Raw genomic sequence first — 24,404 nt, forward strand, 5'->3', positions numbered from 1 at the left:
CAAAAAGAGATAGAACAAAAGTATTTACTATTTTATTCATATATGAAGCTACTGTGTGAACCCAAGACTTTTGTTAACTCATTTCAAGCACCTAAACAATTGAGTGTAGGTATGTTTTTTCAAGAGATTTGAGAAATTTTCAAAAAGCCAACTTTAGGGCCAAATGATCTCTTTACACATTGCTCTGGAACAAATTTGGGCCTCACTTTACAGAAAGCTGAGTTTGTTCTGAGCATTTTTATCTGAAACACATGGGGATCATTATATGCAAATACCCTAAAAGATGAATTTAAAAAGAAATGTATGAATGCCCTTCAAATGACCTCTTCAGTACATACATTGTGGCTGTTGATATATTTGATCAATTTTCCTTTGTGTAGAATATTGTATTTATATTATGGGGTTGTTTTCAAAGGTGACAGCAGAAATGTATGGAGGTGTGACAGACGTATCCCAAATCACACTATGAGGCTGCCGTCCAATTTGTATTTTCTGTGAAGGGCAGCGAATCGATTGCACAGAGCATGACAGAACTGCTGACAGCAGGAGGCAGGAAGGCAGCGCGGCAAGAGAAGTTACAATCACTCCACTTTGACCCAGAGCGGTTGGAATAACACACTTTTTCATCCCTCACCAAATGATATTTGTCCCTGGGTCCAATCTATGCTACCAGTAATACTGATCACGGAATACTTCATTTGACTTTTATTTATTTATTACTCAACGCAGTCTCACATTAAATGTTTCTATTACCACTATCCTTTTCCTGAAGTTTACCATCCGTATTCTAAGATAAATAAATACATACAGAACTTGCGAGAAGTGGTATTTGAAAATGTGTGACTCCAAAGCTGCAATAATCAATATTTTTATATGAAAAGTGGATCAAATGAATGCGTTAACCATCAGATGCACAACATATTCAAAACCTTTTGATGCACAACACGGGTCAAAAATGACCCATGTTCATTTTCAATGGTATTTGATACAGAGAGTTTTTTTTAACGTAATATCTCTTTTAAATTAAACGATTTCATCACCCAGACATTTAAGAAATTATAAAAATTATAGTATCGCCTGATATCAGGTCTCACGATGTAACAAATTGCTTCACGGCACTGCACACATACAGGAACTGGCTAGCTATAACAACAAGGTAGCGATTGAGTTTTTCACACTATCGTCATGGCTGAGCCGGCACAAAAGAAGCAGAAAGCTAGGAAAGCATTGTCAGAGGAACAGAGAAAGAGGAAACGGCAGACTGACAGAGCGAGGACTCAGACACGAGTAAACATCGGACCTGCGTTTTCAGAATGGCGAGAACTGAGACAAACCGAAGCCTGCTAATCCGATGCCGACCTGGAGTTCTTGCCGTTGCACTTGTAAGTATCTTTGGGATAAACTCAGTTTAATCTTTGTATTTCCTGTTATTGTGACCTCGGGATGTTTGCTATTGTCTGTAAAGGTTTTTATTATGATCGCTGTCTGTTACGGACTTACTAGCTAGCTTACTAGCTGTCTACCTCAGTGGACATGGCTCCGTGCGTTCGCGGGCTTCTTTGAAAACAAATGCACATGACAAGAGGGAGAAGATGGGAGGAGGGAGAGTCGCCAACGATTTTTTACGACAGTGCTGCCTAATATCTATTCCAAAGCTGTAGGGGGAGCTCTATTAGAGAAACCCGTGAGCAAAAAGTGAGAAAACAGCGAAGAAATGGCCAAAACTGCATAGCGCCCTTTTAAAGGCCACTAAAACCAGAAATATTAAATAACAACATTACTTCCATTTTAAAAACAGAGTTACCCATGCAACCTAATGTTGAGCACGGTTACATCAAGGAGATCGAGTTTTAGTCACTTGAGTTACTCTAATGTAGGGCTGCACAGATTGTGACTATCCCATTAATTAAATGAACATGACCGACTAGGATACTGACGTTTAAAATGCATGCTCCGCTCACAGAAAACTCCGCTGCATATCAAATCAAGCGCTTCCTATCCTACACCGCCAGCCGCCCAGGGGTGATGGAGATGATTTGGCTTTACTTTTAGGGAGCTGTCATGCTGCTGCAGTTGCAGTCCAGACTAGAAAAAAAGTACTTTAAAAGTACTTTAAAGAAAGCAACGGGATGATTTCACAGACAAATATAATATTCATTCATTTGGAAAAAAAAAACACTCATGAAAATGCATGAATGCACTTTTGCTGACACGTCACTTGAATAAAGAATAAAATTGCATTTGAATTTACATTTTTACAGCCGATTATCTTTCCCGCAGAAATGAACCACAGCTCATCCACCTGCCTACAGGTATAAACCCAAAACTGCTTTTAACATATGCATACTGCACAAAGTATGAGCTTTCAAAGACGGATAGCAACAAAATGCTAATATGTATTCAAAGTCAGAGTTACATCAAACTTGTTTTGTTTTCCTCCTGAGATCTGGCAGTCCCCCACGCAGACGTGTCAATCAACAAGTAATGAGGCGTGTACGAAACAGCGTTCAATTTTTTTTTTCTCCAATGCCAGCGCTCCCCTCTCATTTCTCTGCTCTCGCTGATACTATAGTCCCGGCCAATTAAGCTGATTGAAGCGCCATGAAGCCCAATCAGAGCCGGGCCCTGTCTGGCATCTGGAGTCACCGGGTCAACACTTTACTATTCCTGCACTCTGCGGTTTAGAGATGAACTGCGGCGCAGAGAATTAGCATGGGAAATGTGCTTACTCATGTATATCAAATGCACTTTTGAAAACCCCTCGCCTTGTTAGGGGTGCAACTGCACGCTAATAAAATCAAATGGAAAAAAAAAAAATCTCTTTTATTCTCTTCAGTCAGCTCTTCAATTCAAACATCACGTTTTTCTTTCTCTGCTCTGATTGGAACAGCTCGGTTCCATTTGCATTCTAATATTTGAGGAAAAGTGAAGTGCTGAGAGGCTATTCACACACACCGTTTCCACAATAATAATACCGTATGCTGTTCTCAAGATGGCCAATTTTCAAGTTAAACTACGTAGATTTATACGCAGAGAGGCTCAGCGTGGTCAGTGGTAAATATTTGGCTTGTTGACACGGTTGTGGAGACATGACTGCCTGCCATACAAGCTGTAATAAGTGAGTATGAGATGTCCATCTGGGAAACGGATTGAAAAGAAAGCTGGGACTGCACCAGTTAACCACTGGAGTGAGCTGGAAAATAAAGACAACAAAGTGACGGGCCCAAACAGAGAGGAAAGTCGGATTCATCTACCAACCCTTATACAGCTGGCTCAGGTTTGCCTTGGACCAGCTCTTAGTTATGCTGCTATAGTTTTAGACTGCCGGGGGACTTCCTATGACACACTGAGCCCCTCTCTCTTACCATCTGTGTGCATTCATGGCCCATTAATGCTTATTACTAACTTAGCTCTGGGGAGCTTATTCCCTGCAGTAGGGCTGGGCAATATATTGATATTATATCAACATCGATATATGAGGCTAGCTTTCATCTTAGATTTTGGATATTGTAATACTGACACAAGTGTTGTCTTTTCCTGGTTTAAAAGGCTGCATTACAGTAAAGTGATGTCATTTTCTAAACTTACAAGACTTACTAGCTGTTTTATTATTTGCCTTTACCCACTTAGTCATTATATCCACATTACTGGTGATTATTTATCAAAACTCTCCTTGTGTTAATACTTTGTGAAAGCACCGATATTCAACACTACTATCAATGTATTTGGTCAAAAATAGTGATTTCTGATTTTTTCCATATCGCCCAGCTGTACCCTGGAGTCCTTATGTTTTCTCGCACCACAGATTTCCTCGGATTGTGGTTGCAGCTGCTGCCGTGGTCCTTCTCTACTATTATTTCTAGTCATAGTTCTATTATCTTTATTGTTACTACAATTGCCACTGTTCATCATACCCACTGCTATAATTATTATGAATCATATTTCATAATATTTCGACAGATGGCCGCCCACCAAGAGCCTGGTTCTGTCTGAGGTTTCTGCCTAAAAATAAGTAAAAAAAAAAAAAAAAAGATATGACAGTATAAAAGGTGAAAAATTCTCCTTTTATACTGTCTGATTCTGAAATATCCCCCACACACACACACACACACACACACACACAATAAAACGAGTTGATGATACACATCATGAATCGGAATGTATAGTTCTTTCATTGAAGAAAAACCCCTGCAGTGTCTCGAGTGTGTGTGTGAGTGTGTGTGTGTGTGTGTGTGTGTGTGTGTGTGTGTGCATGTGTGAGAGAGAGTGTTTAATCATGATGCATTATTAGTTCATAACTGCGGGAGAAATAAACCGTGTGATCGTAGTTAAATCAAACATTAACATAATCCATCACCTGAGGAGTGACCCTAACGCATGAACAAAAATCCATCATCAGCACCATAATGAAACACACACGGCATTTTTCTAATGATGAAATGAGTATTGCCGTCATACCCTAGGCAAGCCGAGCTCTGGATCAAGATAAGCATTATGAAAAACTGCGTGGATTGGATCTGCTCTGTTTTATCTGTCTGTGGAATGTAGTGGAATTTGGCTCTTTAGTCTGATACTCAATGTGCAGCAAAGCCTGAGGCAATGTGTCAAAGTGACAGCAGCACAGGGGGCTTCATATAGTTTCACTAGGACACAAACAAAGTGAAAAGCACAGAACACAGGAGGTGTGTTCCATATTAATGTGATGTTTATATGGAACACACTACAAGCTAACAAGCTTCAGGCATGAAGACTGACTGATTTGGGACAAGACAAAACTAATCTAAAAGTCTTAATCCCAGCAGCAATACCTAAAGGTAAACAGAGAACATACTTACTAAAATGTTTGCCTTATTAGTAATGTAAATGCAAAGTGTATCCTCGGGAAGCACATGCTCAGAAAACTTAATGACTTGGCTTTGAAATTTCTTACGTTCAAGTCAGTATGAAACTGGGTTGTAACAGTACACACAACTTGCGGTTTGTTATTGCCTCTGTGGTTCGGTATGTATCGGTATTTTTTTTCAAAGTGCTCATATTACGCTCATTTTCAGGTTCATAATTGTATTTAAAGGTTATATCAGAATGGGTTTATGTAATTTCATTTTCCGAAAACATCATATTTTTGTTGTACTGCACATTGCTGCAGCTCCTCTTTTCACCCTGTGTGTTGAGCTCTCTGTTTTAGCTACAGAGTGAGACATCTCACTTCTGTTCCATCTTTGTTGGGAGTCGCACATGCTCAGTAAGTACTGCTAGCTTGTCAGTTGCAGAGTATGAGGGTGTGCCATGCTAGCAGCTAGGCGAGCATTATAACGTGTGTTCCAAAGTGACCACGTTTGTCTCTGAAGTAAAGGCTGGACTACAATAGAGCTGTTTGGAGCAGTTTGTGAACAGTGTTTTCTGTTGGAGATGGTAAGTCCCTTTGGGGGGGACTTTGGGCTTTTTCACTTTGTAACCCTATAATGTGCACAATAAGAAATATAACACAATAAAGGAAAGGGGAAAAGCCAAAAAGCATAATATGAGCATTTAAAATTTCTTTTAAAAAGTAAAAACACTCAACAGTCGTTCATTGGCCATTATTACAGTACAGTCGCATGTATGCAGCGATAAACACTTCATAGTATTATTTATCTCTGGCTCGGTCGGAATCTGCCGAGGGAGGCTGCCTAAATGCTGCGGGGAGACGTGGAAGGTGATCCAGTCTGTTTTTGTTTCTTTGAATTAATCGATACATTAGGGTGATGCTGTCATGAATTAAATGGTTGACGTTTTTACACAGACAGACACGACTTGAGTTAAACAATGTCGGCATACAGTGTGAGACAAATCATCGTCCATTGAGCTTGACTAACCCGGCTAACCGGGCTCAGCCGACTAGCATGCTACGGCTGATAGAGAGCAACTGGTGCACTGCCAAAAGCTTTCGTGGCAAAAGTTGCATCTTAAAGTTTCTGTTCAGCGTGCGCGAGTAGTTGGCATAAATAGACTATTTTGACGTGTTTGGGTCGCGATACAGCCCGACTGTTTATCACGTGTGGATAACAAATCAATTACATCTCCAGGCTCCTAGGGCAACGCAGACCATATATGAGTTGCTTTTTAAAGTAAAAGGGGTATAAGCTGCTTTAACTCTGTTGGTACAAATTCATTAATGGGGAAAAATGCCATCTGCCATCAGGTTAAATAAACTCTTTAAGGTACACTGTGTAGGAATTTCTTCCATCTAGCAGTGAAATTGTATTTTGCATTCAAACGAATAGTGCTCTCTAGCGCCTCACTTTTTCAAATGCATGTTGCAACTACGGTAGCCGTTATGTACCAAGAAGCTATGACAACATGTCTTCCAATTTTCGCTTTTTTGGCGACGAGGATTCCTTCTCCTGTGGCTCGGCATAAGTATGATCCTCCATTGTGAACTAAAGTGCAGTGCAGGCTTTCAAATTTGCCGGGGCAGTGACGAGCACCTCTCACTGATCTCCTTCTCCATTTCAGCTGGTTTCAGTCACGTGACGCTGGCTCTGAACGAAAACGCGTTGTGGATTAGTTAGACAGGTAGGCTAGTGCTTTATGTCCCTCTCAGCAATTGTAGTTTTTCAAAATGGCGGAGCGACATGGAAGCCTCCTTGGACTTGCCCGTCCAATGGAAATACAGATAAGAAATTCTTCGTTTACGAGGATAAGTCAGATCATTGGTCAAGAGGTAATTTTACACCAATGAGGACATATTTATAAATGAAGACATTGATTTTAGCTAATTCAATACTTGAAACACTACACAATGTACCTTTAAAAGAAATAAAATACCCAAACAAACAACCACTGACAACATACAGTCCTGTTAAACTCATTTAGTTCCCCAGTGAACAACGCTGAAAAAACTGTCCCATGGTTGAACATTATTGCTAACCCTGCTGTGCATATTTCAGTCTAGCACAAAGTGGTGGCCTACTGGGGAAAACAGCGCTATATGGACTGTATTTATATAGCGCTTTTCTAATCTTAACGACAACTCAAAGCGCTTTAACATAGTACAGGAACCATTCACCATTAACACACATTCATACACTGATGGCTGAGGCTGCCATACAAGGTGCCACCTGCTAAACATTCACACTCATTCACACACCGATGGCGCAGCATTGGGAGCAAATCAGGGTTCAGTGTCTTGCCCAAGAACACTTTGACATGGGACTACAAGGCCAGGGATCAAACCATCGACCTTCGGATTGGTAGGCGACCGCTCTACCACCTGAGTCACAGCCGCCCAAAGCTCAGGGAAAAATTGCAGTCATCGTTAAACATTGGTGGGAAACAGTCTCCCATGTCAAAGTCTCATGCTTTGTAGGACCAAGCATCCACCGTGACCTCTTGCTAACATCATGCTACATCGGCCTTTGCTTCTTCGAAATAACAGTCAGAAATAGCACAGCAACAAGAGGTCATTGTCAGGTTAGTCTATACTGACGACGATTCATTTAGGGGATTGCTCCTGTGCTGCCCGATGTCCCTCATTTTCAGCCGGATGTCTGTCACCGTCCTCTTTCTTTGTGTTGGCGTTCTAAACTCTGGTGGATTTCTGAGGACTATGGTTAACTGCTCCTCAGATCTCTGCAGGGTAAATCCAGACAGCTAGCTAGACTATCTGTTTTCTGTTGCACGACTAAAACTACTTTTAAACAAGCACGTTCCACCAAAACAAGTTCCTTCTCGAGGCTATTTTGCAGAGGCACCGATGCTCCGTCTGGAGCTTAGCGCCGCCCAAGACGATTGTGATTGGTTTGAAGAAATGCCAATAAAGCAGAGCACGTTTTTCTCCCATCCCGGAATGCTGTGTGGACTAGCCAGACCTTTCTTCCACAGCGCTGTGGAGAAAGGTCTGGCAATGCGAGACTATTTATAGGTAAATTGGGTCATTTAATTTTTTTCTGTGGTGAGGACAGTCTATTAACAGGCCGAGAGACTGATCAACATCGGCAATGTGAATGCTCTATGTTCAAACTGTATCAATAATACATTTAAGTTCAGACCATCATAGTACAGGTGAATCCAATATTAACAAGAACTCAAAACACAAACATTTGGCTTCGTTGACAAATGTCTAAAGCAGCGTTTTTGCTGAAATGGATAAAAGTGGTGAAATCAGTGAGGGAGCGCTAAAATGTGAATGTTAAATGGAGTGAAAAGGGTCTACCATCTGCCAGCATTGCAAAGAGCCCTTATCATTTCCACTAAGCATCTGTACAGTGTTGTCCTTAATGGGCTGAATCAAGAGACACTGGCCACTGAGGAATATAAAGTTCCTGATATGCCCAGAATTGTCTTTGGCTGATGTTTTAATGAGCAGCTGTGTAGTTCTGCTAAATATAGGAAAACCGAAACACCAAAGACCAGAAAACAAGGACAAAGTGTCTTTGATGTCACTCCATCATTTCTACAGACATGTTTTGAAGTCTGAATTTGTTTCTTGCTTGTTGGTATATTGGCTCACTCACTGAAGCCACAAAAGAAATCTATATTTAGTCAAAGAAGGGTGTGGACGAGCAAGGAGTAACCACTCCAGCTGACTGTGATAGGATGAGAGACCTGTCAATCAATCCAACATTCTCTTCAAAGATTTCTTTTTGGGGCATTTTAGTCATTTATTTTTATAGGACAGCTGAAGATATGAAAAGGGAGAGAGAGGGGCAATGACATGAAGCAAAGGGCCGCAGGTCGGAGTTGAGCCCACGACCGCTGCGTCGAGGAGTGAACCTATATATATGGGCGCGCTCGCTCTAACAGGTGAACCATCCGGGCACCCCAAAAAAATTATCTTTAAGCCTTAACATTGATTCTACAAACCACCACTGAGACAATGGAAGTAAGCAGTTAAGATGCTCATTAGTTCAATGAGAAACTAAATATATCCTCTATGGTGCGTCTTCCTCAGACTTTATAAAGAGACCTTTGTTGTGGCAAAAATGTGGGTGTTGTTCTCAAGTTGTTTGATGAGTGCTTCTTCCGTTGTGCAGTAGCTGCACAAGAACCTCAGACACGTTCCATTATAGCCCGGTGTGCAAGTTGTGATGTTTCACCTCAGGCAGAGAGACAGGGACAGACAATGGCACAAATATAATTTCCATGTCTCCAATATGGCAAATGTTAAAGCTGCTGTGACCGCTTAAAATAAAGCAGCGCCTGCTTATTGATGAATCACGTACACACACAATGGGATTACATTTCACTGGAATTGTAGAATTGTGGAATTTCATGTGGCAAATAAAATGATTGATCACATGTTGCATAATGTCTATGGGTTGTGATCAATTGTAATCCAACTATCCAGAATTCGCAAGAAGAATGTTACGATTACAGAAATGTATAAATAAATAAAATGTGAGTACTTTTTTCATGTTCTTATCCCATTAATCCTCTCACAGCCCCTCTGATCTATCTTATAACTGTGCAGTGGTTCCCACCAGTGTTAACCAGAGTGTTAAGCAGCCTAAATGTGTTGATGAAAAACAATGTCCAGGCTGCTTAACCCTCCTGTTGTCCTCGGGTCAAGTCTGACCCCTTTTCAAAGTTGTCTATATCAGAAATTTGGTGTTTCTTTCAACAAAATTGCCCAGAAATAACATGTATGGTTCCATGCAACGCTCTTGGCAAGTAAAATCAAAATGTTTAAAAAAATGTCAAAAAAGGTTGAAAAAAATGACCAAAAAGGGAAAAAAGCACCAAAAGGCATTGAAAGCCTTGAAAGCAGAAAAACGCTTTGAAAAAAGTGTCAAACAAGGTGATAAAAATGTTTAAAAATGCGAGGGTTAACAGTGGGGTTTATGTCTGGCTTTTATTATTTACATCCTGCAGAGGTTTTTGGTGTAGTCCCTATCAATGTATGAACACAGAGACTGATAATCACCTAAATAGAAATACCTGGTAAATATAACTTAGTCGTACCATCATTTTTTGATTGAAGTTATAAGTTGATTGTATTAATTGACTTACTCTATGGTTTGTTTTTTGTGTGACTGAACACAGCATAAACCACTGGATGTCACTCATTTGGGTTTTGGGCTATTAAGGACACCCTGGGTGTGTCCTCAAAGTTGTGACGCATATATTAGGTTTTGAAATTGAGGGGGGCCCCAAATATTTTACAGAGCTTTTTACTAGGGCTGGTACGATATGCTTTTGTCCTAATTCGATTCTTATATACAGATACATGGGTGCCGATGGATTTGGATTGCCATTTTTATTCATTGCGTTTCTAAAAGTATTGTGATTCGATAGTATTGAGTAGTGCAGATTTTCATTTCCTTCTTTAACAGAAACAAAAGTTGAATAATACACTTCTAGAGACAATATATCATGAGACATTTCCAAAAACTGATAGTTTTCTAAGAAGAATGACATCACATGTCAGTCAGTCAGTCTGTCTGACATTTATTTACTTTGTAAAGATCTTCTGCCTTCGCTGCTTTCACTCAGTTTGGCTGGAAACGGATTTGATGTAGCCGCCGTCAGCGGTACCGAATAAACCTATTTAGGTCAATCAAATCAAATCAAATCACGATACATAACGTACATGAGTCAATATTTTTCCCCCACTCCTACATTGACATGACGTGCTCTCAGGTGTTGCACAAGTACAGTACAGTTTGTTGATGTGCAGATCAGCTGCGTGTCAGCTGCTGTGATGACCTGTCCTTAATCTTGAGATGACACTGATGAGCAATGTGCTCTCAGTAGCTTCCCTTGTAATGCAATTGTAAGAGCTGTTATTTGGCTTGTACTCATGGTTTGTGGGTGTCAATTTCCCTATTGATCTGTGGAGATGTCATCGAGACACAGCCGTTCAGCTGACTACATATAATCTAATAAGAGGAGCACTTCAGCAGCAGTCTGCATGAGCTCATACTACTGTACTTGTGTTCAATTACAGCAGCACTGCTGACAAACTGCAACACAAGTTTCCAACAGATTTTACACTGGATCCTCTCCTTCAAGCAGACACTTTCAAAATGCAGGAACACACACAGAGAAAGAGAGACAAACACACACACACACACACACACACACACACACACACACACAGAGACTCACACATACAAACACATAGAGAGAGAGAGACCCACAACCACAGAGAGACCCACACACACACACACGCATGCGCACACACACACACACACACACACACACACACACACACAGAGAGACCCACAAACACAGAGAGACCCCCCCACACACACACGCAAACACACACAGACACACACAGAGACCCACAAACAAAGAGACCCACACACACACACACACACACAGAGACCCACAAACAAAGAGAGACCCACACACACACACGCGCACAGACACACACACACACACAGACACACACACACACACACACACACACACACACAGACAAAGTGCAGTATATCGATATTATTCTATCAATATCGATATATGAGGCTAGATATCGTCTTAAGTTTTGGATATTGTAATATGACAACATGTCAATAAGTGTTGTCTTTTCCTGGTTTTACGGCTGCATTGCAGTGAAGTGATGTCATTTTCTAAACTCACCAGACTGTTAGCTGTTCTATTTGCCTTTACCCACTAAGTCATTGTATCATTACTGATGCTTATTTATCACCAAACTCATTGTGTGATTATTTTGTGAACGCACCAATTGTCAACCCCACAATATCGCAGCAATATCGATATATTTGGTCAAAAATATTGTGATATCGCATATCACACACACACACACACACACACACACACACACACACACACACACACACACACACACACCTCTCTGGTTCTTGACCAATAATTACATTAGCAGTGAGAGAGTGTGTCTCTAAATGTTAATTTGATCTAGCAGCAGTGGAGGGCCTAATAGCTTCTATGTTTCCGATTAGTAAATAGGAGGATGGTTGAGTGACTGGACTTCCTCACAGTCACTCATGAAACACACTAATAACAGACATTAACCTCCTCCACATTGCTTGTGTTTGGGTCCAAATTGACTGATTGCTGACATCACATCACTGACACACCCATAGTTTCTCTCCGAGTGAGAAGAGAAGATTGACATGGATCTCGTGTCTGTGTGTTACAGTACAGAGCTGGACGCTGGCTAGTCTATATCAACGAGGTTTCATTCCAGGGATTGTTCAGTCGACGCCAGAAATTCGGCCGGATGTCTGTTACCTTCCTCTTTCTTTGTGTTGGCGTTCTAAACTCTGGTGGATTTCTGAGGACTATGGTTAACTGCTCCTCAGATCTCTGCAGTGTAAATCCAGACAGCTAGCTAGACTATCTGTCCAATCTGAGTTTTCTGTTGCACGACTAAAACTACTTTTGAACGTACACGTTCCACCAAAACAAGTTCCTTCCTGAGGCTATTTAGCAGAGGCACCGATGCTCCGTCGAGCGCCGCCCAGAACGATTGTGATTGGAAGAAATGCCAATAAACCAGAGCACGTTTTTCTCCCATTCTCGGAATGCTGTGTGGACTAGCCAGACCTTCCTCTGAAGAGCTGTGGAGGAAGGTCTGGCAATGTGAGACTAGACGCTGGTTAGCCTAGCGTACCATAATGACTGGAAGCAGGGGAATCTAAGCAAAAAGCTTATTAATTGACATGCACGTTTTGTGATTAATCCGTTCTGTAATTTGTGATCAATAAAAGTTGATCTACTCTAATCTAATAATGGTCTCGAAGACTCAATCAGAGTAAGAGGTTTTGATGCTAATGCATGAGACCTTCCTCTTTCAAAAACACAATCGGAGTCTCTTGGTGGCCATTATACTGGGCTTGTTTCCCTGTCAGCTGCCAGGCCTCATTAGACCTCCTCCCTGATGTCTACTCCCACAATGCACTTTGTTTAACTTGCCAGTGCACTGCCATCACATTAGGTTTACACCGCTCTCCCCGTAGAAAAACAATAGCTTAGCCAGCACAGAGCGCTTTAACCGCGGTTGCAACCCGTTCTCTTTCCCAACTCGTTAAGTACTAACGCATGGTCAGTGTCTCTCAGCGTCAGATACCGATGCAAAAATCTCCCCTTAGTGTCTGTATGGAACGCACCGGGCAGAGCAGCTCCACCGCGGCGCTGTAAGATGAAGTAGTATTAAGAGAGACAACGGTAGAGAGTAGTATGAAAGACCGAAAATCTGTGTAAGGAGGTTGGTTGGGGGGGGAGGATGGGTCAAACAACACAGGACTTTCCCCCAGGAGACCGCGGTTCATGTCCCGTTCTTGTCCCGCGTGTCACTGAAAGTACATTTTCTAACCCCACCTAAACCTAAAAAAAAATGTCTGAGCATATATGATGCCATGTACATTATAGGCACAATAAAATATATTTAAATCTCATTTCAAATGAAATTCAATGCACACTTTGACATATGACAGAGATAACCAAAAGCTCCAATATTAAAGTCTAACTATACCAAAAGAATAAAGATGCCATTCTCACTGGGGCGGATTATTACAACCATTGTTATTCATGCTGGGTAGTTCCAGTGCAGCCTGCATTACACGACTGCACAGGAACAAAGCCATAGGCCCTATCACCCGATTAGAAACCACAACTCAGGCCGCTCACCGATAAATCACAGAATCAGCGGGAGCCAAGCAACACCTCGCTCCGCTCTCTCGGAATAATCCTAAATTATTCATTTAAATCCCAGCGAGGCTGCTGTCAGCAGGTGAAACGCTCATTACTTATGTAAATCCTCAATGGCAAAAAAGGTACGAGCTGTTACATAACAGATGCAGCCTGAACTGTCACATCCCAACACCCCCCCCACCAACACCGCCAACACATGGCCTCATTCACTCCATCATCATTTCTTTCTACCTGTTCGCTGATGTTACTGACAACAAACAGGACACATATCACTGGGTGTTCACTCATGTCATGTTACAGAGGAGAGGAAGAGTCTATCACGCCATCAACCAGCTTTACCAACACAGTCTCACAAAGGTTTGAGTCCAACATTATGGCATGTCATTTAAGCTGGGGTATGAGTACTAGTCATGCACAAACATTCTCCCTCCCATCGCGTCAAAAAGTGACGCCTGTTCAGGTGCCTTTGGCGTTTGTTATTGATGCAAAAAGTCTCCTTTAGAGTCATATTTAGATGCGCTTGGTCGGGACTCTTGGCGTCACTATTTGACGCTCTGGGTCGGGACGTACATTTAACTGACATGCAGCACAAGAACGGGACAGTTAGGTTTAGGAAAAGATGGTGGGTGGGGTTACAAAATGTACGTTTCAGTGACACGCGGGACAAGAACGGGACATGAACCCTGGTCTCCTGGGTGAAAGTCCTTTGTTGATTGACCCATCCACCACCCCAACCAACCTCCTTATGAGGATTTCCAGTCCTTCATACTACTCTCTACCATTGTCTCTCTTAAAACTACGTCATCTTACAGCGCCGCGGTGGAGCTGCTGCTCTGCCCGGTGCGTTCCATACAGACACTAAAGGGAGATTTTTGTGTCGGCGTGCGACGCTGAGAGACGCTGACCAAGCGTCAGTATTTTATGGGTTGGGAGTGAGAACGGGTTGCTCATCCATTTCAATCGTGCTCATCGTCATTGGGATCCTGATGCCATTACATAGAGGCAATTACCGTCCTATCTCTGTAAAGCCCTTTGAGATGAGGCTCGCTACAGAAACATGTACTTGAATTTAGGGCTGCACGATACGAGGAAAATATCTAATTGCGATTATTTTGACTGATATTGCGATTGCGATATGATTCTCGATATTGGAGGGAATGATCGTTTTTGTATCATTCTCATTTTCATTGAAAATGATTAACATTGAAAGAAATTAAAATGATTATAGTGTGATTTTTGCGAGGATCTTTACCAAACAAAGTTTTTTTTCTTAAGTCTGTAAGATAGGATTTGTAGACATCTCTGTAGCAACACAATAATCTATTCAGAATGGTTTGGCACATATTTTGCCATTAACAAATATTGCGGCCCCCTGCGATTTGCATATTGCAGTAGTCCATATTGCGATTTCGATACAATTGCGATTAATTGTGCAGCCCTACTTGAATTAGCCGCATCACATGGCCTCATTCACTCCATTATTTTATTTCTTTTTTACCTCATTGATGTAACTGACACCCTCTCACAAACATAACAAATATCACTGAGTGAGTGAGTTCACCGTCGTACTATCAAGACCATCCAGAAAAATGCGGAGTTTTTTTTTGTAATTGTTGCGGGCAAAAATCCTTGATTATGCGGCACGTTTTCTTAAAAAATGCGATGGAATATGCGGGATATTTATGCAATTTTATGCGATGAAATTGCGGGAACTTGCAAAAATTGCGGGAACTTAGCCACGGGTTTCATCGTGGCTTCATCGCGGGGTTTGCAGCTTTTCGATGATGTTCACGTCGCATAATTACGTCACTTCATAACTGAAGCTGCTCTTGTGTGAAGTAAACGCAACATTTTTCAACTTTCTGCTAAGATATATGTGACTTTTTTGCAACGTAAATGTGGGGATTATGAAATCATGCAAGCCCCGCATATTTTGCGCGGAAATCGGCAATTTATGCAGCGAAAGTGCGGCGTATTTAAAAAAAAATGCGGCCCCCGCATAAATACGCGGACTTTGGCTGATTATGCATTGAATTATGCGATCGCATAATCGCATTTTTCTGGAGGGACTGACTATCAACCAGCTTTACCAACACAGTCTCACAAAGGTTTATGTCTAACGTAATGGCATGGACTTTAAACATTAAAGCTGGGGTAGGCAGTCTTTCATTTATATGTTGGCATTTTAGGCCTTTATTTGTGACAGGACAGCTTAGACATGAAAGGGGAGAGAGAGGGGGAAAGACATGCAGCAAAGGGCCGCAGGTTGGAGTCGAAAATGCGGCACCTGAGGCACCGAGGACTGAGCCTCTGTATATGGGCGCGCACTCTACCAGATGTGCTACCCAGGCGCACTGGGGTAGGCAGTCTAAAGGCAACCCTTTGGGATGACACACTGTGATTCGAGGCTCTAGCTCGCTACAGAAACATGAACTTGAATTAGCCGCAGCCATCAGCATTTGGCTACGGTTAGCAGAAGGCTAAACTCTTAGCAACCTTTTCTCTCCATCTTTGAAAAGCTTCGCCGATACTGACACAGGTTTATTGTCAGACTGTCTTTGAGACTCTTTGAGATGTCTTCCTTTCTGTGGGCTGCTTGGCAGCTGTTGCCGATGATGGAATATCAACTTTTTCTGCAGGATTTTTCCTCCATTGAATCAGGCTTTTGCCATATGAAGGGACGTGCACACATCTGCATTTGTAGAACAGCCAATACAGTGTACATTGAAAATAACACATGCAGCATTGAAGGAGGGATGCTGCTGTTCCTCCCACAATTTATGCTTATAATACTGTCTAAAATATTTTTGTCCTGCTTGCTTTTCACTATACCACGCCAGCAAATTAAGTGACAAATTTTCATATGCTCATAGTATTAATGCTGCAAGCACTTTGTTTTGGGCCCTGCTTGGGTTTGTTGTACAAAGTTTTCCCCATGGTCTGATGAAAAACCAACGCACCTGTGTTGCCAACAGATTCTCACTCCCATCGCGTAAAATACGGACGTTTGGTCAGTGTCTTTGGCATTGTTATTGATGCTAAAAGTCATATCTAAAAGTGTTTTATCCAAACACAGTTCGGTTTAGGAAACATGACACCCAGGACATGAACCCCGGTCTCCTGGGTGAAAGTCCTGTGTTGTGACCCATCCACCCCACCAACCTGCCTCCCTACGCGGAATGTCGGGCTTTCATACTACTCTCTACTGCTGTCTCTCTTAATACTACGTCCTCTTCACGCGCCGCGTAGCTGCTGCTGCTCTGCCCGGTGCGTTCTACACACATGCTGAAGGGCGATTTTTGCGTCGTCTCTGACACTGAGAGACACTGACCAAGCGTTTGTGTTTTACGAGTTCGGAGTAAAAACGGGTTGGTGTTACAGATAGCCAATGAGAATGGAACTGAACGAACCGAACAAATGACTAGACCAGTGGTGGCAGAGATTTCCGTTTGGGGCCCCCTAAAATGAAGCAATTTTGTCCTCACGGATTCTTTTATTTGAAAAAAAATGTTGGCCTGAAGAGGTCAAACTATCCAATATTCTTGGCGCCCTGGGTTCCAGTCCAACCCGAAACCCTTTACTGCATGTCATCCCCCTCGCTCCTCCCATCCTGTCTACGGCTGTCCTATCAATTAAAGGCCAAAAAGCCTAAAAAATTATCTTAAAAAAATAAATTTTACAGAAGAACAAAGAGAAACTTAATTTTGTTCAACCCTGCAATTTTATTCTTGTGACCCTATAGAGGGTCCCGACCCTCACGTTGATAACCATTACAGTAGACCATCACAGGGACTCCTAAAATGTTACAAAATATTACAATATGACTCCATTCTTGGTTTCAAGGTTACACTGCTGCCCTGTTCTTTATGTCGTCCATCTCATCTCTTCCTGCTTCTCATCCACACCATATTAGCATTTAAGACAACCTGCTCATTAAACTACATTTGTTGTGACTGGCATAATTATACATACTGTACCTTCACATTGTCTGGATGGAGACCCCCAGGGTGTTTGTCCATGTACTGGCACAGGTCTGTGTGCTGTAAGAGAAAAGCAAAAGAGCACAATATTAATACAGCACCATGAGAAAGTTTTAAAGCTTAACCTGTTCTCACTCCCAACTCGTAAAATACAGACGCTACCCTGCAGATACAAAAATCTCCCTTTAGCGTCTGTATGGAACGCACCGGGCAGAGCAGCAGCTCCACCGCGGCGCTGTAAGATGACGTAGTATTAAGAGAGACAACGGTAGAGAGTAGTATGAAGGACCGAAAATCCTCGTAAGGAGGCAGGTTGGGGTTGTGGATGGGTCAAACAACACAGGACTTTCACCCAGGAGACCGGGGGTCATGTCCCGTTCTTGTCCCTCGTGTCACTGAATCGTACATTTTCTAACCCCCAGCCATCATCACCTAAACCTAACTGTCCCGTTCTTGAGCCGCACGTCAGTTAAACGTACGTCCCGACCCAGAGCATCAAAAAGTGACGCCAAGAGTCCCGACCAAACGAGTCTAAGTATGACGATAAAGGAGACTTTTTGCGTCAATAATAAACGCCAAAGGCACCTGACCAGGCATTGTTTTTTTACACCATGGGAACGAGAATGTGTTGTGTGATATGTGATGGATAAGACAGGATGTCAAAATGGTTCTGTCTGACAATGTTTGTTTCCAGTAACTTCCAGGTAGAAAGTGGACAAGGAACAACTGGATATAATCTTAACTACTTCATCTAAAATGCATGTTTGATGCTTTCATATGTCAACACTTTGACTAACGTTAGCTTGGAGTGTGACATAACTTGGCACTTGGCCCCCCCCCGGAATATGATTGACACCCCCAATCTATTGGGCTAGAGTGCTGTCAATCTGACAATTGTGATTTCCATTGGATCAGAGTACTGTCACTTGGCTGCTTGTTCTGCCAATCTTCCCAGCCATTGTCACATGACCAATTAATGTTTCCATGACGACTGTCCAAAATTCTGATACCATGGAACCAGCACTGGAATTGTTTTGTTTTTTTAAAGGCAGACTGAGCATATAGAAAATGTTTATTGTATTTATATATATATATATATATATATATATATATATATATATATTAAACACTAAGTTAAATTAACAATGGATATTATGTGTTTTATTTAGCAGAGTTACATTGTGTTGAATCCTATCCCATATTTCCGAGCAGATTGCTAATGTTGTATTCTGACAAAATTCATTAATTCATATTAACACAGTATATTAGCCAGTATTTCTTCGGACTTTTCTAACAGTGTACATACTTTGGTCATATACAGTAGAACATTTCCTTCTTGACGTTGAGTAATCTAAGGGATGTGGTTTCTGCTTGAGGGTAGTGTTCACCATGTGAGACGTGAGGAGATTTATCTGAAGCCTGAGCTGCTGTCATCGACTGACTGGTAAGACATCCATGCAGCGATGCCGACCTGCCGTTCACCTCTGTGTTTTCTTAGCAGATTGGGGATGGAGGACACAGTGGCTCTGAAATCACACTGATATTTACACTCTCACCAATCTCCCATGTTGCCTGCACCAGTGCAGCCTCATCTGCTGAATAATTCAGACACATGCTCCAGCATGGACACGCCTGTCCATCTTACTTTTTCCTGTCTCTCAGTAAATGCATTTCATTGTTTTTTCCCCCCACAATTCCCTGTCCGGTCTCCCCATGTATTTCCTCCTCAGCCTGTCAATCATCATTAGCGTTGAGAGGAGAACAATTTCCTGGTGTTTGTGATTGGAAAGCCCTCTGTATGGAAAACAGGCACAGACTGATTACAGCCCTAAAAACAAGATGCTGGATCAACATCAAACCAGTAGTTCCCAGTGGTGAAATAAGTATTTAGATACTTTACTGCAGTAAAAGTACTAATACCACACTGTAAAAATACTCCGTTACAAGTAAAAGTCCTGCATTGAAAATGTATCTCAAGTAGAAGTATGAAAGCATCATCAGTGGAATGTACTTTAAATATTTAAAGTACTCAAAGCAGAAGAATTCTCACATTTTAGAAAATTGTTACATGGTCCTTCGAGCCGGATTAAAGGGTCGTTGTACAAAGTTTTCCCCATGGACTGATGAAAAACCAACGTACATGTGTTGCAGATAGCCTTCAAAAACTGAACGTACTGAAAAGATAAAATGACTATACGACTAGACCAGTGGTCCCAGCCATTTTGGTTTGCGGCCCTCTAAAATGAAGCAATCCCTTTTTACAAGTTGTGAGCTGATAAGCGCTGGAAGAAGTATTCAGATGGTTTACTTAAGAAAAAGTACTAATTTCACACTGTAAAAATACATACAAGTTCAAGTCCTGCTTTGAAAATGTTACTTCAGTAAAAGTGTGTAAGTATAAAAAAAAAATGTGTAAAGTATTAAAAGTAAAAAGAAATCCTCCCATTGTAGTAAGAGTAAAGGATCCAAACAGTTGTGTGTTTAATGGTCTGATCATCTCAGCTGGACTTGTAGGACGTTATATTGTTGGCTAGTTTACTTTAGAATAAAACATCAGATTTTATAAACTACATGTGTTTTGTGTGCAGAAATATTAACGTGTAAAGTAACTAGTAACTAAAGCTGTAACAGATGAATGTAGTGGAGTAAAAAGTACAATATTTCTCTCTGAAATGTAGCGGCGTAGAAGTAGAAAGTGGTATGAAAAGAACAGACTCAAGTAACATACAAGTACCTCAACATTTGTACTTAAGTAGAGTACTTGTGTGAATGTACTTAGTTACATTCCACCACTGGCAGTCCCACATTTTTCATAGCTTGGAACTTAACACTTTAGTCAAAAAAATGCCATTTGCCACCAGGCTAAATTCATCAATGGAAAAGCAAGTAACTGCTTATATTCATATTCAATTGTGTTGCACCCCAATTGAAATATATACTTATTAAAGCTAAAGTGCGTAGTTTTTGTCTCCCCCATGAGGAATTCTAAGTAATGACAACAAAACTGTCGGTGCATCGACATGGTGGTGGTGGTGGTGGTGGTGGGGGGGGGGTTACCTGACCTCCCCCCTCTGCTCTCACTTTATGCAAAACATGACCTGCAGAGCATCAATTATGTCCTACCAAATCTCCTTCAACAGCTGAACCTTTGACGTGCGTTATGTCTACCATGAGGGGACATCGCACTGTTTTCAGTCTCATTAACTGAAGGAGTGGTGGAAAGCTGAGTAAGCTCCTTCTGGTTGAGAGATTTGGCCTCGTTCAGCGTTTCAAGATCAAAGATTGACCTGAATATCAATGGGACCATCGATGGTTGTCAGCCAAATATGCCAAGGGATAACACAGGATTTGGACTGTTCTGAAACTTTTCCACTTCTGTCCAAAAAGCTATCTAGTACAATGTTTAACAATGCGCAAAGTATTTAGCTACAAAATATGTTTTAATATGAACTGGTAAAGATATCCCAAAGTTTTTGGATTTTAAAAGACTCTGAACTATAAAGGGTTGTAACATTTGAAAAAAGTTCCATGCTGCTTTTTGCTTGCTAGAACAATGTGGACTAGTTTCTAGTGTTATTATCACAGACTACAGATAAAAATGGATGCAGTGATCATGATGTCACCCAGATATTTCCGTGGGGATGAATTGAGTCTGGGCATCCTGTTCGCCTTGGACCGGGCAGTTACAGTTTCTGCAGGTTTCACCAAATCAAATTTAAGACTTTTAAAGACCATTATGAATGAAATGTAAGACCTTTATCGCAACATCATTTAAGCCCTTAACTCAGTTTTTTCAAGCCAAGTATCACCTAACTTGCATGTCCCCAAAGCTGAAGAATAAAATCTGTGTTATGTCTTTAGTACATTTCGAAAGAGACTGGTTGGTCTCATTTGCAGTCATAATACAGCAAAATTACATTTGGACTAGCGAAAGAAAGAACTACAGCACCACGGAATAAAAAAAGCATATATATGTTTTTATTTAGAAATGTAAGACTTTTTAAGACACAGTGGAAACCCTGTTCTGGCTGCCATCCTATGGTGGAAAAAGCTCAGGCTGCTTTAACATTCTCCTAGTGCCCTATAAAACAACAGTATGCCAACCAAAATATCCACAGCTCGTCTTTCTGTGGGCAGAGTCTTAAAAACTGAAACTCAATCGGCAAGCAGACACAAAGGTCAAAACAATCAAGCTAAATAAACACACGAACACTGCCCTTCGTGTGTCTGATTCTCAAACTTATTTCAGACCTCTACCCTCCGCCTAGTCTTGCATGTCCAGCTCTATCTCCACACCACTGTTGAGGAAGGTCTGGCTACACCACAATACATTCTATGATAGAAGAAAAAAACTCTCTGGGTTGTTTGCATTTCTTTAAACCAATCACAATCGTCTTGGGCAGCGCTAAGCTCCGGACGCAGCGACGGTGGCTCTGCTAAATAGTCTCAGGAAGGAACTTGTTTTGGTGGAACATTAAATAGTAAATGAAGTTAACTGTTGACACAATATGGTAACGTGAGCTATTTAAACTAGCTGATACATGGTTAAACCTCATTGGCTCTTACCAGTGTATCTCCGTGTGTACTTCGTCCACAGCAATCCCACCAATCGCTCCCAAAACCTCCCAGTTAGATAGGAAATGTCCTAAACATATTCTTTGTAAATCTTTACAATCATTCCCCTAAAGAACCAGGCCTGCCTTGTTGCACCTTCCACATTTTCTTCAAAACTTGACATTTTCAGCGTGCAGCTCGCTAGCTCAAAGATTGTTGTATTTTAAGAATGGCAACACACAGAGACCGGATGTCAAGCTTTATCCTGGAAATTTACTTCCGTTGATCCAGACTAACCACCGCCCCAACACATACTCACTACCATAGTGTCAAAAAGCGAAGCTTGGTCAGGTGCCTTTGGCTTTTGTTATAGACCCAAAAAGTCTCCTTTAGCTTCATATTTAGACGCGCTTGGTCGGGACTCTTGGCATCACTTTGTGGTGCTCTGGGTCGGGACGTATGTTTAACTGACATGCAGTACAAGAACGGGGAAAAGTTGGTGGGTGGGGTTACAAAATGTACTTTTCAGTGACACACGGGACAAGAACGGGACAAGAACCCCGGTCTCCTGGGTTAAAGTCCTGTGTACTTTGACCCATCCACCACCCCAACCTGCCTCCTTACGCAAATTTCCGGTCTTTCATGCTACTCGTCACCACTGTCGCCCAAAAAGAGTCTGATTGGGTGATGTCAGTGTGCAGACTCACCACATATTCGAAGACCAGAGTCAGGGTTTCCTTGGTGTGAATGATGTCATGGAGGAGCACGATGTTGGAATGCTTCAGGCCTTTCAGAAGAGATGCTGCAGAGACAGAAGAGACAGAGAGTTAACGTGAGGCACATATTGAGCTACCGGAGGAATTGCTATAATCTACGCCTTCATTAGCTGCAGCATTAGAATGCAACACAGCCCCTGCATAAGCCTCACTACATACATACAGGGGATTAGGAAAAGATTCAAACAGAGGAAGAAAACACAGGGTAGATTACGGCGGGAAGTTCTCACACTCATTTGTCAACACATTTATGATGTAATGGACAATGTTAATAAGTACAGCAGTGAGAGGATGTGTTGGGGAGATGGTCAAATTGCCTGTTACTTCACTGGCAAAGCTTACAGAGTCTTACTGTGGAGGCTGGCTGTGATTAGCACATTCTGGGATGGAGTTGTTAAGACTTTCCCATGTGATTCGCTTCATCTGAGTCAAACCGGGAGGATTTTGCAAATAATAGACAGAGATATATAAAAGCAAATTAAATGTCCAGCCAGCACAGGTTTACAGAAACGGTAAGGGTCCGTTTTGTGTGAGCAAATTCTACACCTCTAAAAACCTTGACTTTTGAGTTGAAAGACGAGAATACTTTATCACCAGGCATACACATTTGAAGGGCTTGGCCTCACTGACGTAAAAATATTTTTAAAAAACAGCTTTGAAAGGAAGATGTACAAATGATTTCTATTATAATGCTTAGCTTTCAGACAGAGCTCACGACTTGATTTGCTTGTGATGACCTGTGACTTGACAATTAATTTCTCACAAAGGCAGTCCTGGTTCATTTTAGAACACCAAAGCAAGAGAAAAGGGAGAGCTGCAGTTGGATGCTAACTTTAACTTGGCATTGTGAGGACTTGGACTTGCCATAAAGGACTTGAGGAGGACTTTTTTTTATAGAAGTGATGACTTTTTTATTGTTATTATAATTCTATATATTTATGTCCCATAGAAGTTCACTTAAAGTTATGATCGTTAAGATTCCAGTCCTTGTTTACAACTGATTGTAATGAAAAGTATGTTTTCATAAACATTTCATAGCCTGCAACACTAGACTAACTTGCAAATGTGTATAAGTCTGGAACCTCTCAGTTCATTTCCGATTACCAAGGATAGACCAGCAATTGGATAGACCTACAACCAATCAGAGCAATGAAACGACATAGCTCTGAGCGAGCGATTTGAACAGCGCCGCCTAGTTTGACAGTTTGATGTGAGTTTCATTAGCCTGCTGTGTTGCGCTGGGCGCAGTATTCCAGTTGCGTTCAGTATTTACGTTGGGTAAGCTACGCTCCTCTATCAGGTCATTAAACCCGCCTCCTATGAGATCATTTTAATTGTAACATAGAACTTCTCTCTCTGCATCTGTCTTACATAGCAACATGTCGACTACTATTATAAAAAACCTGGCAAATAGCAAATATCAGTAGTCGTGAATCCCTGAGAATCAACCTCTGGGGGCAGCAAACCAGAGCAGATT

General features: G+C 41.6%; 1 protein-coding gene across 3 annotated transcripts in view; it reads right to left on the reverse strand.

The window, feature by feature from the left end:
• Positions 1-24,404, reverse strand: part of cdk14 (cyclin-dependent kinase 14) — a 246,282-nt gene that overhangs the window by 128,256 nt on the left and 93,622 nt on the right. For all 3 annotated transcript variants that reach the window (XM_031322846.2, XM_031322849.2, XM_031322848.2), the window contains 2 exons: positions 22,859-22,953; positions 17,595-17,657 (listed from right to left, as the gene is read on the reverse strand). In XM_031322846.2, coding sequence (XP_031178706.1) covers positions 17,595-17,657; positions 22,859-22,953 — 158 coding nt within the window. The remainder of the gene's footprint in view (positions 1-17,594; positions 17,658-22,858; positions 22,954-24,404) is intronic.

This window comes from Sander lucioperca, chromosome 10 (assembly GCF_008315115.2).
Source record: "Sander lucioperca isolate FBNREF2018 chromosome 10, SLUC_FBN_1.2, whole genome shotgun sequence".
Taxonomy (NCBI): Eukaryota; Metazoa; Chordata; class Actinopteri; order Perciformes; family Percidae; genus Sander; species Sander lucioperca.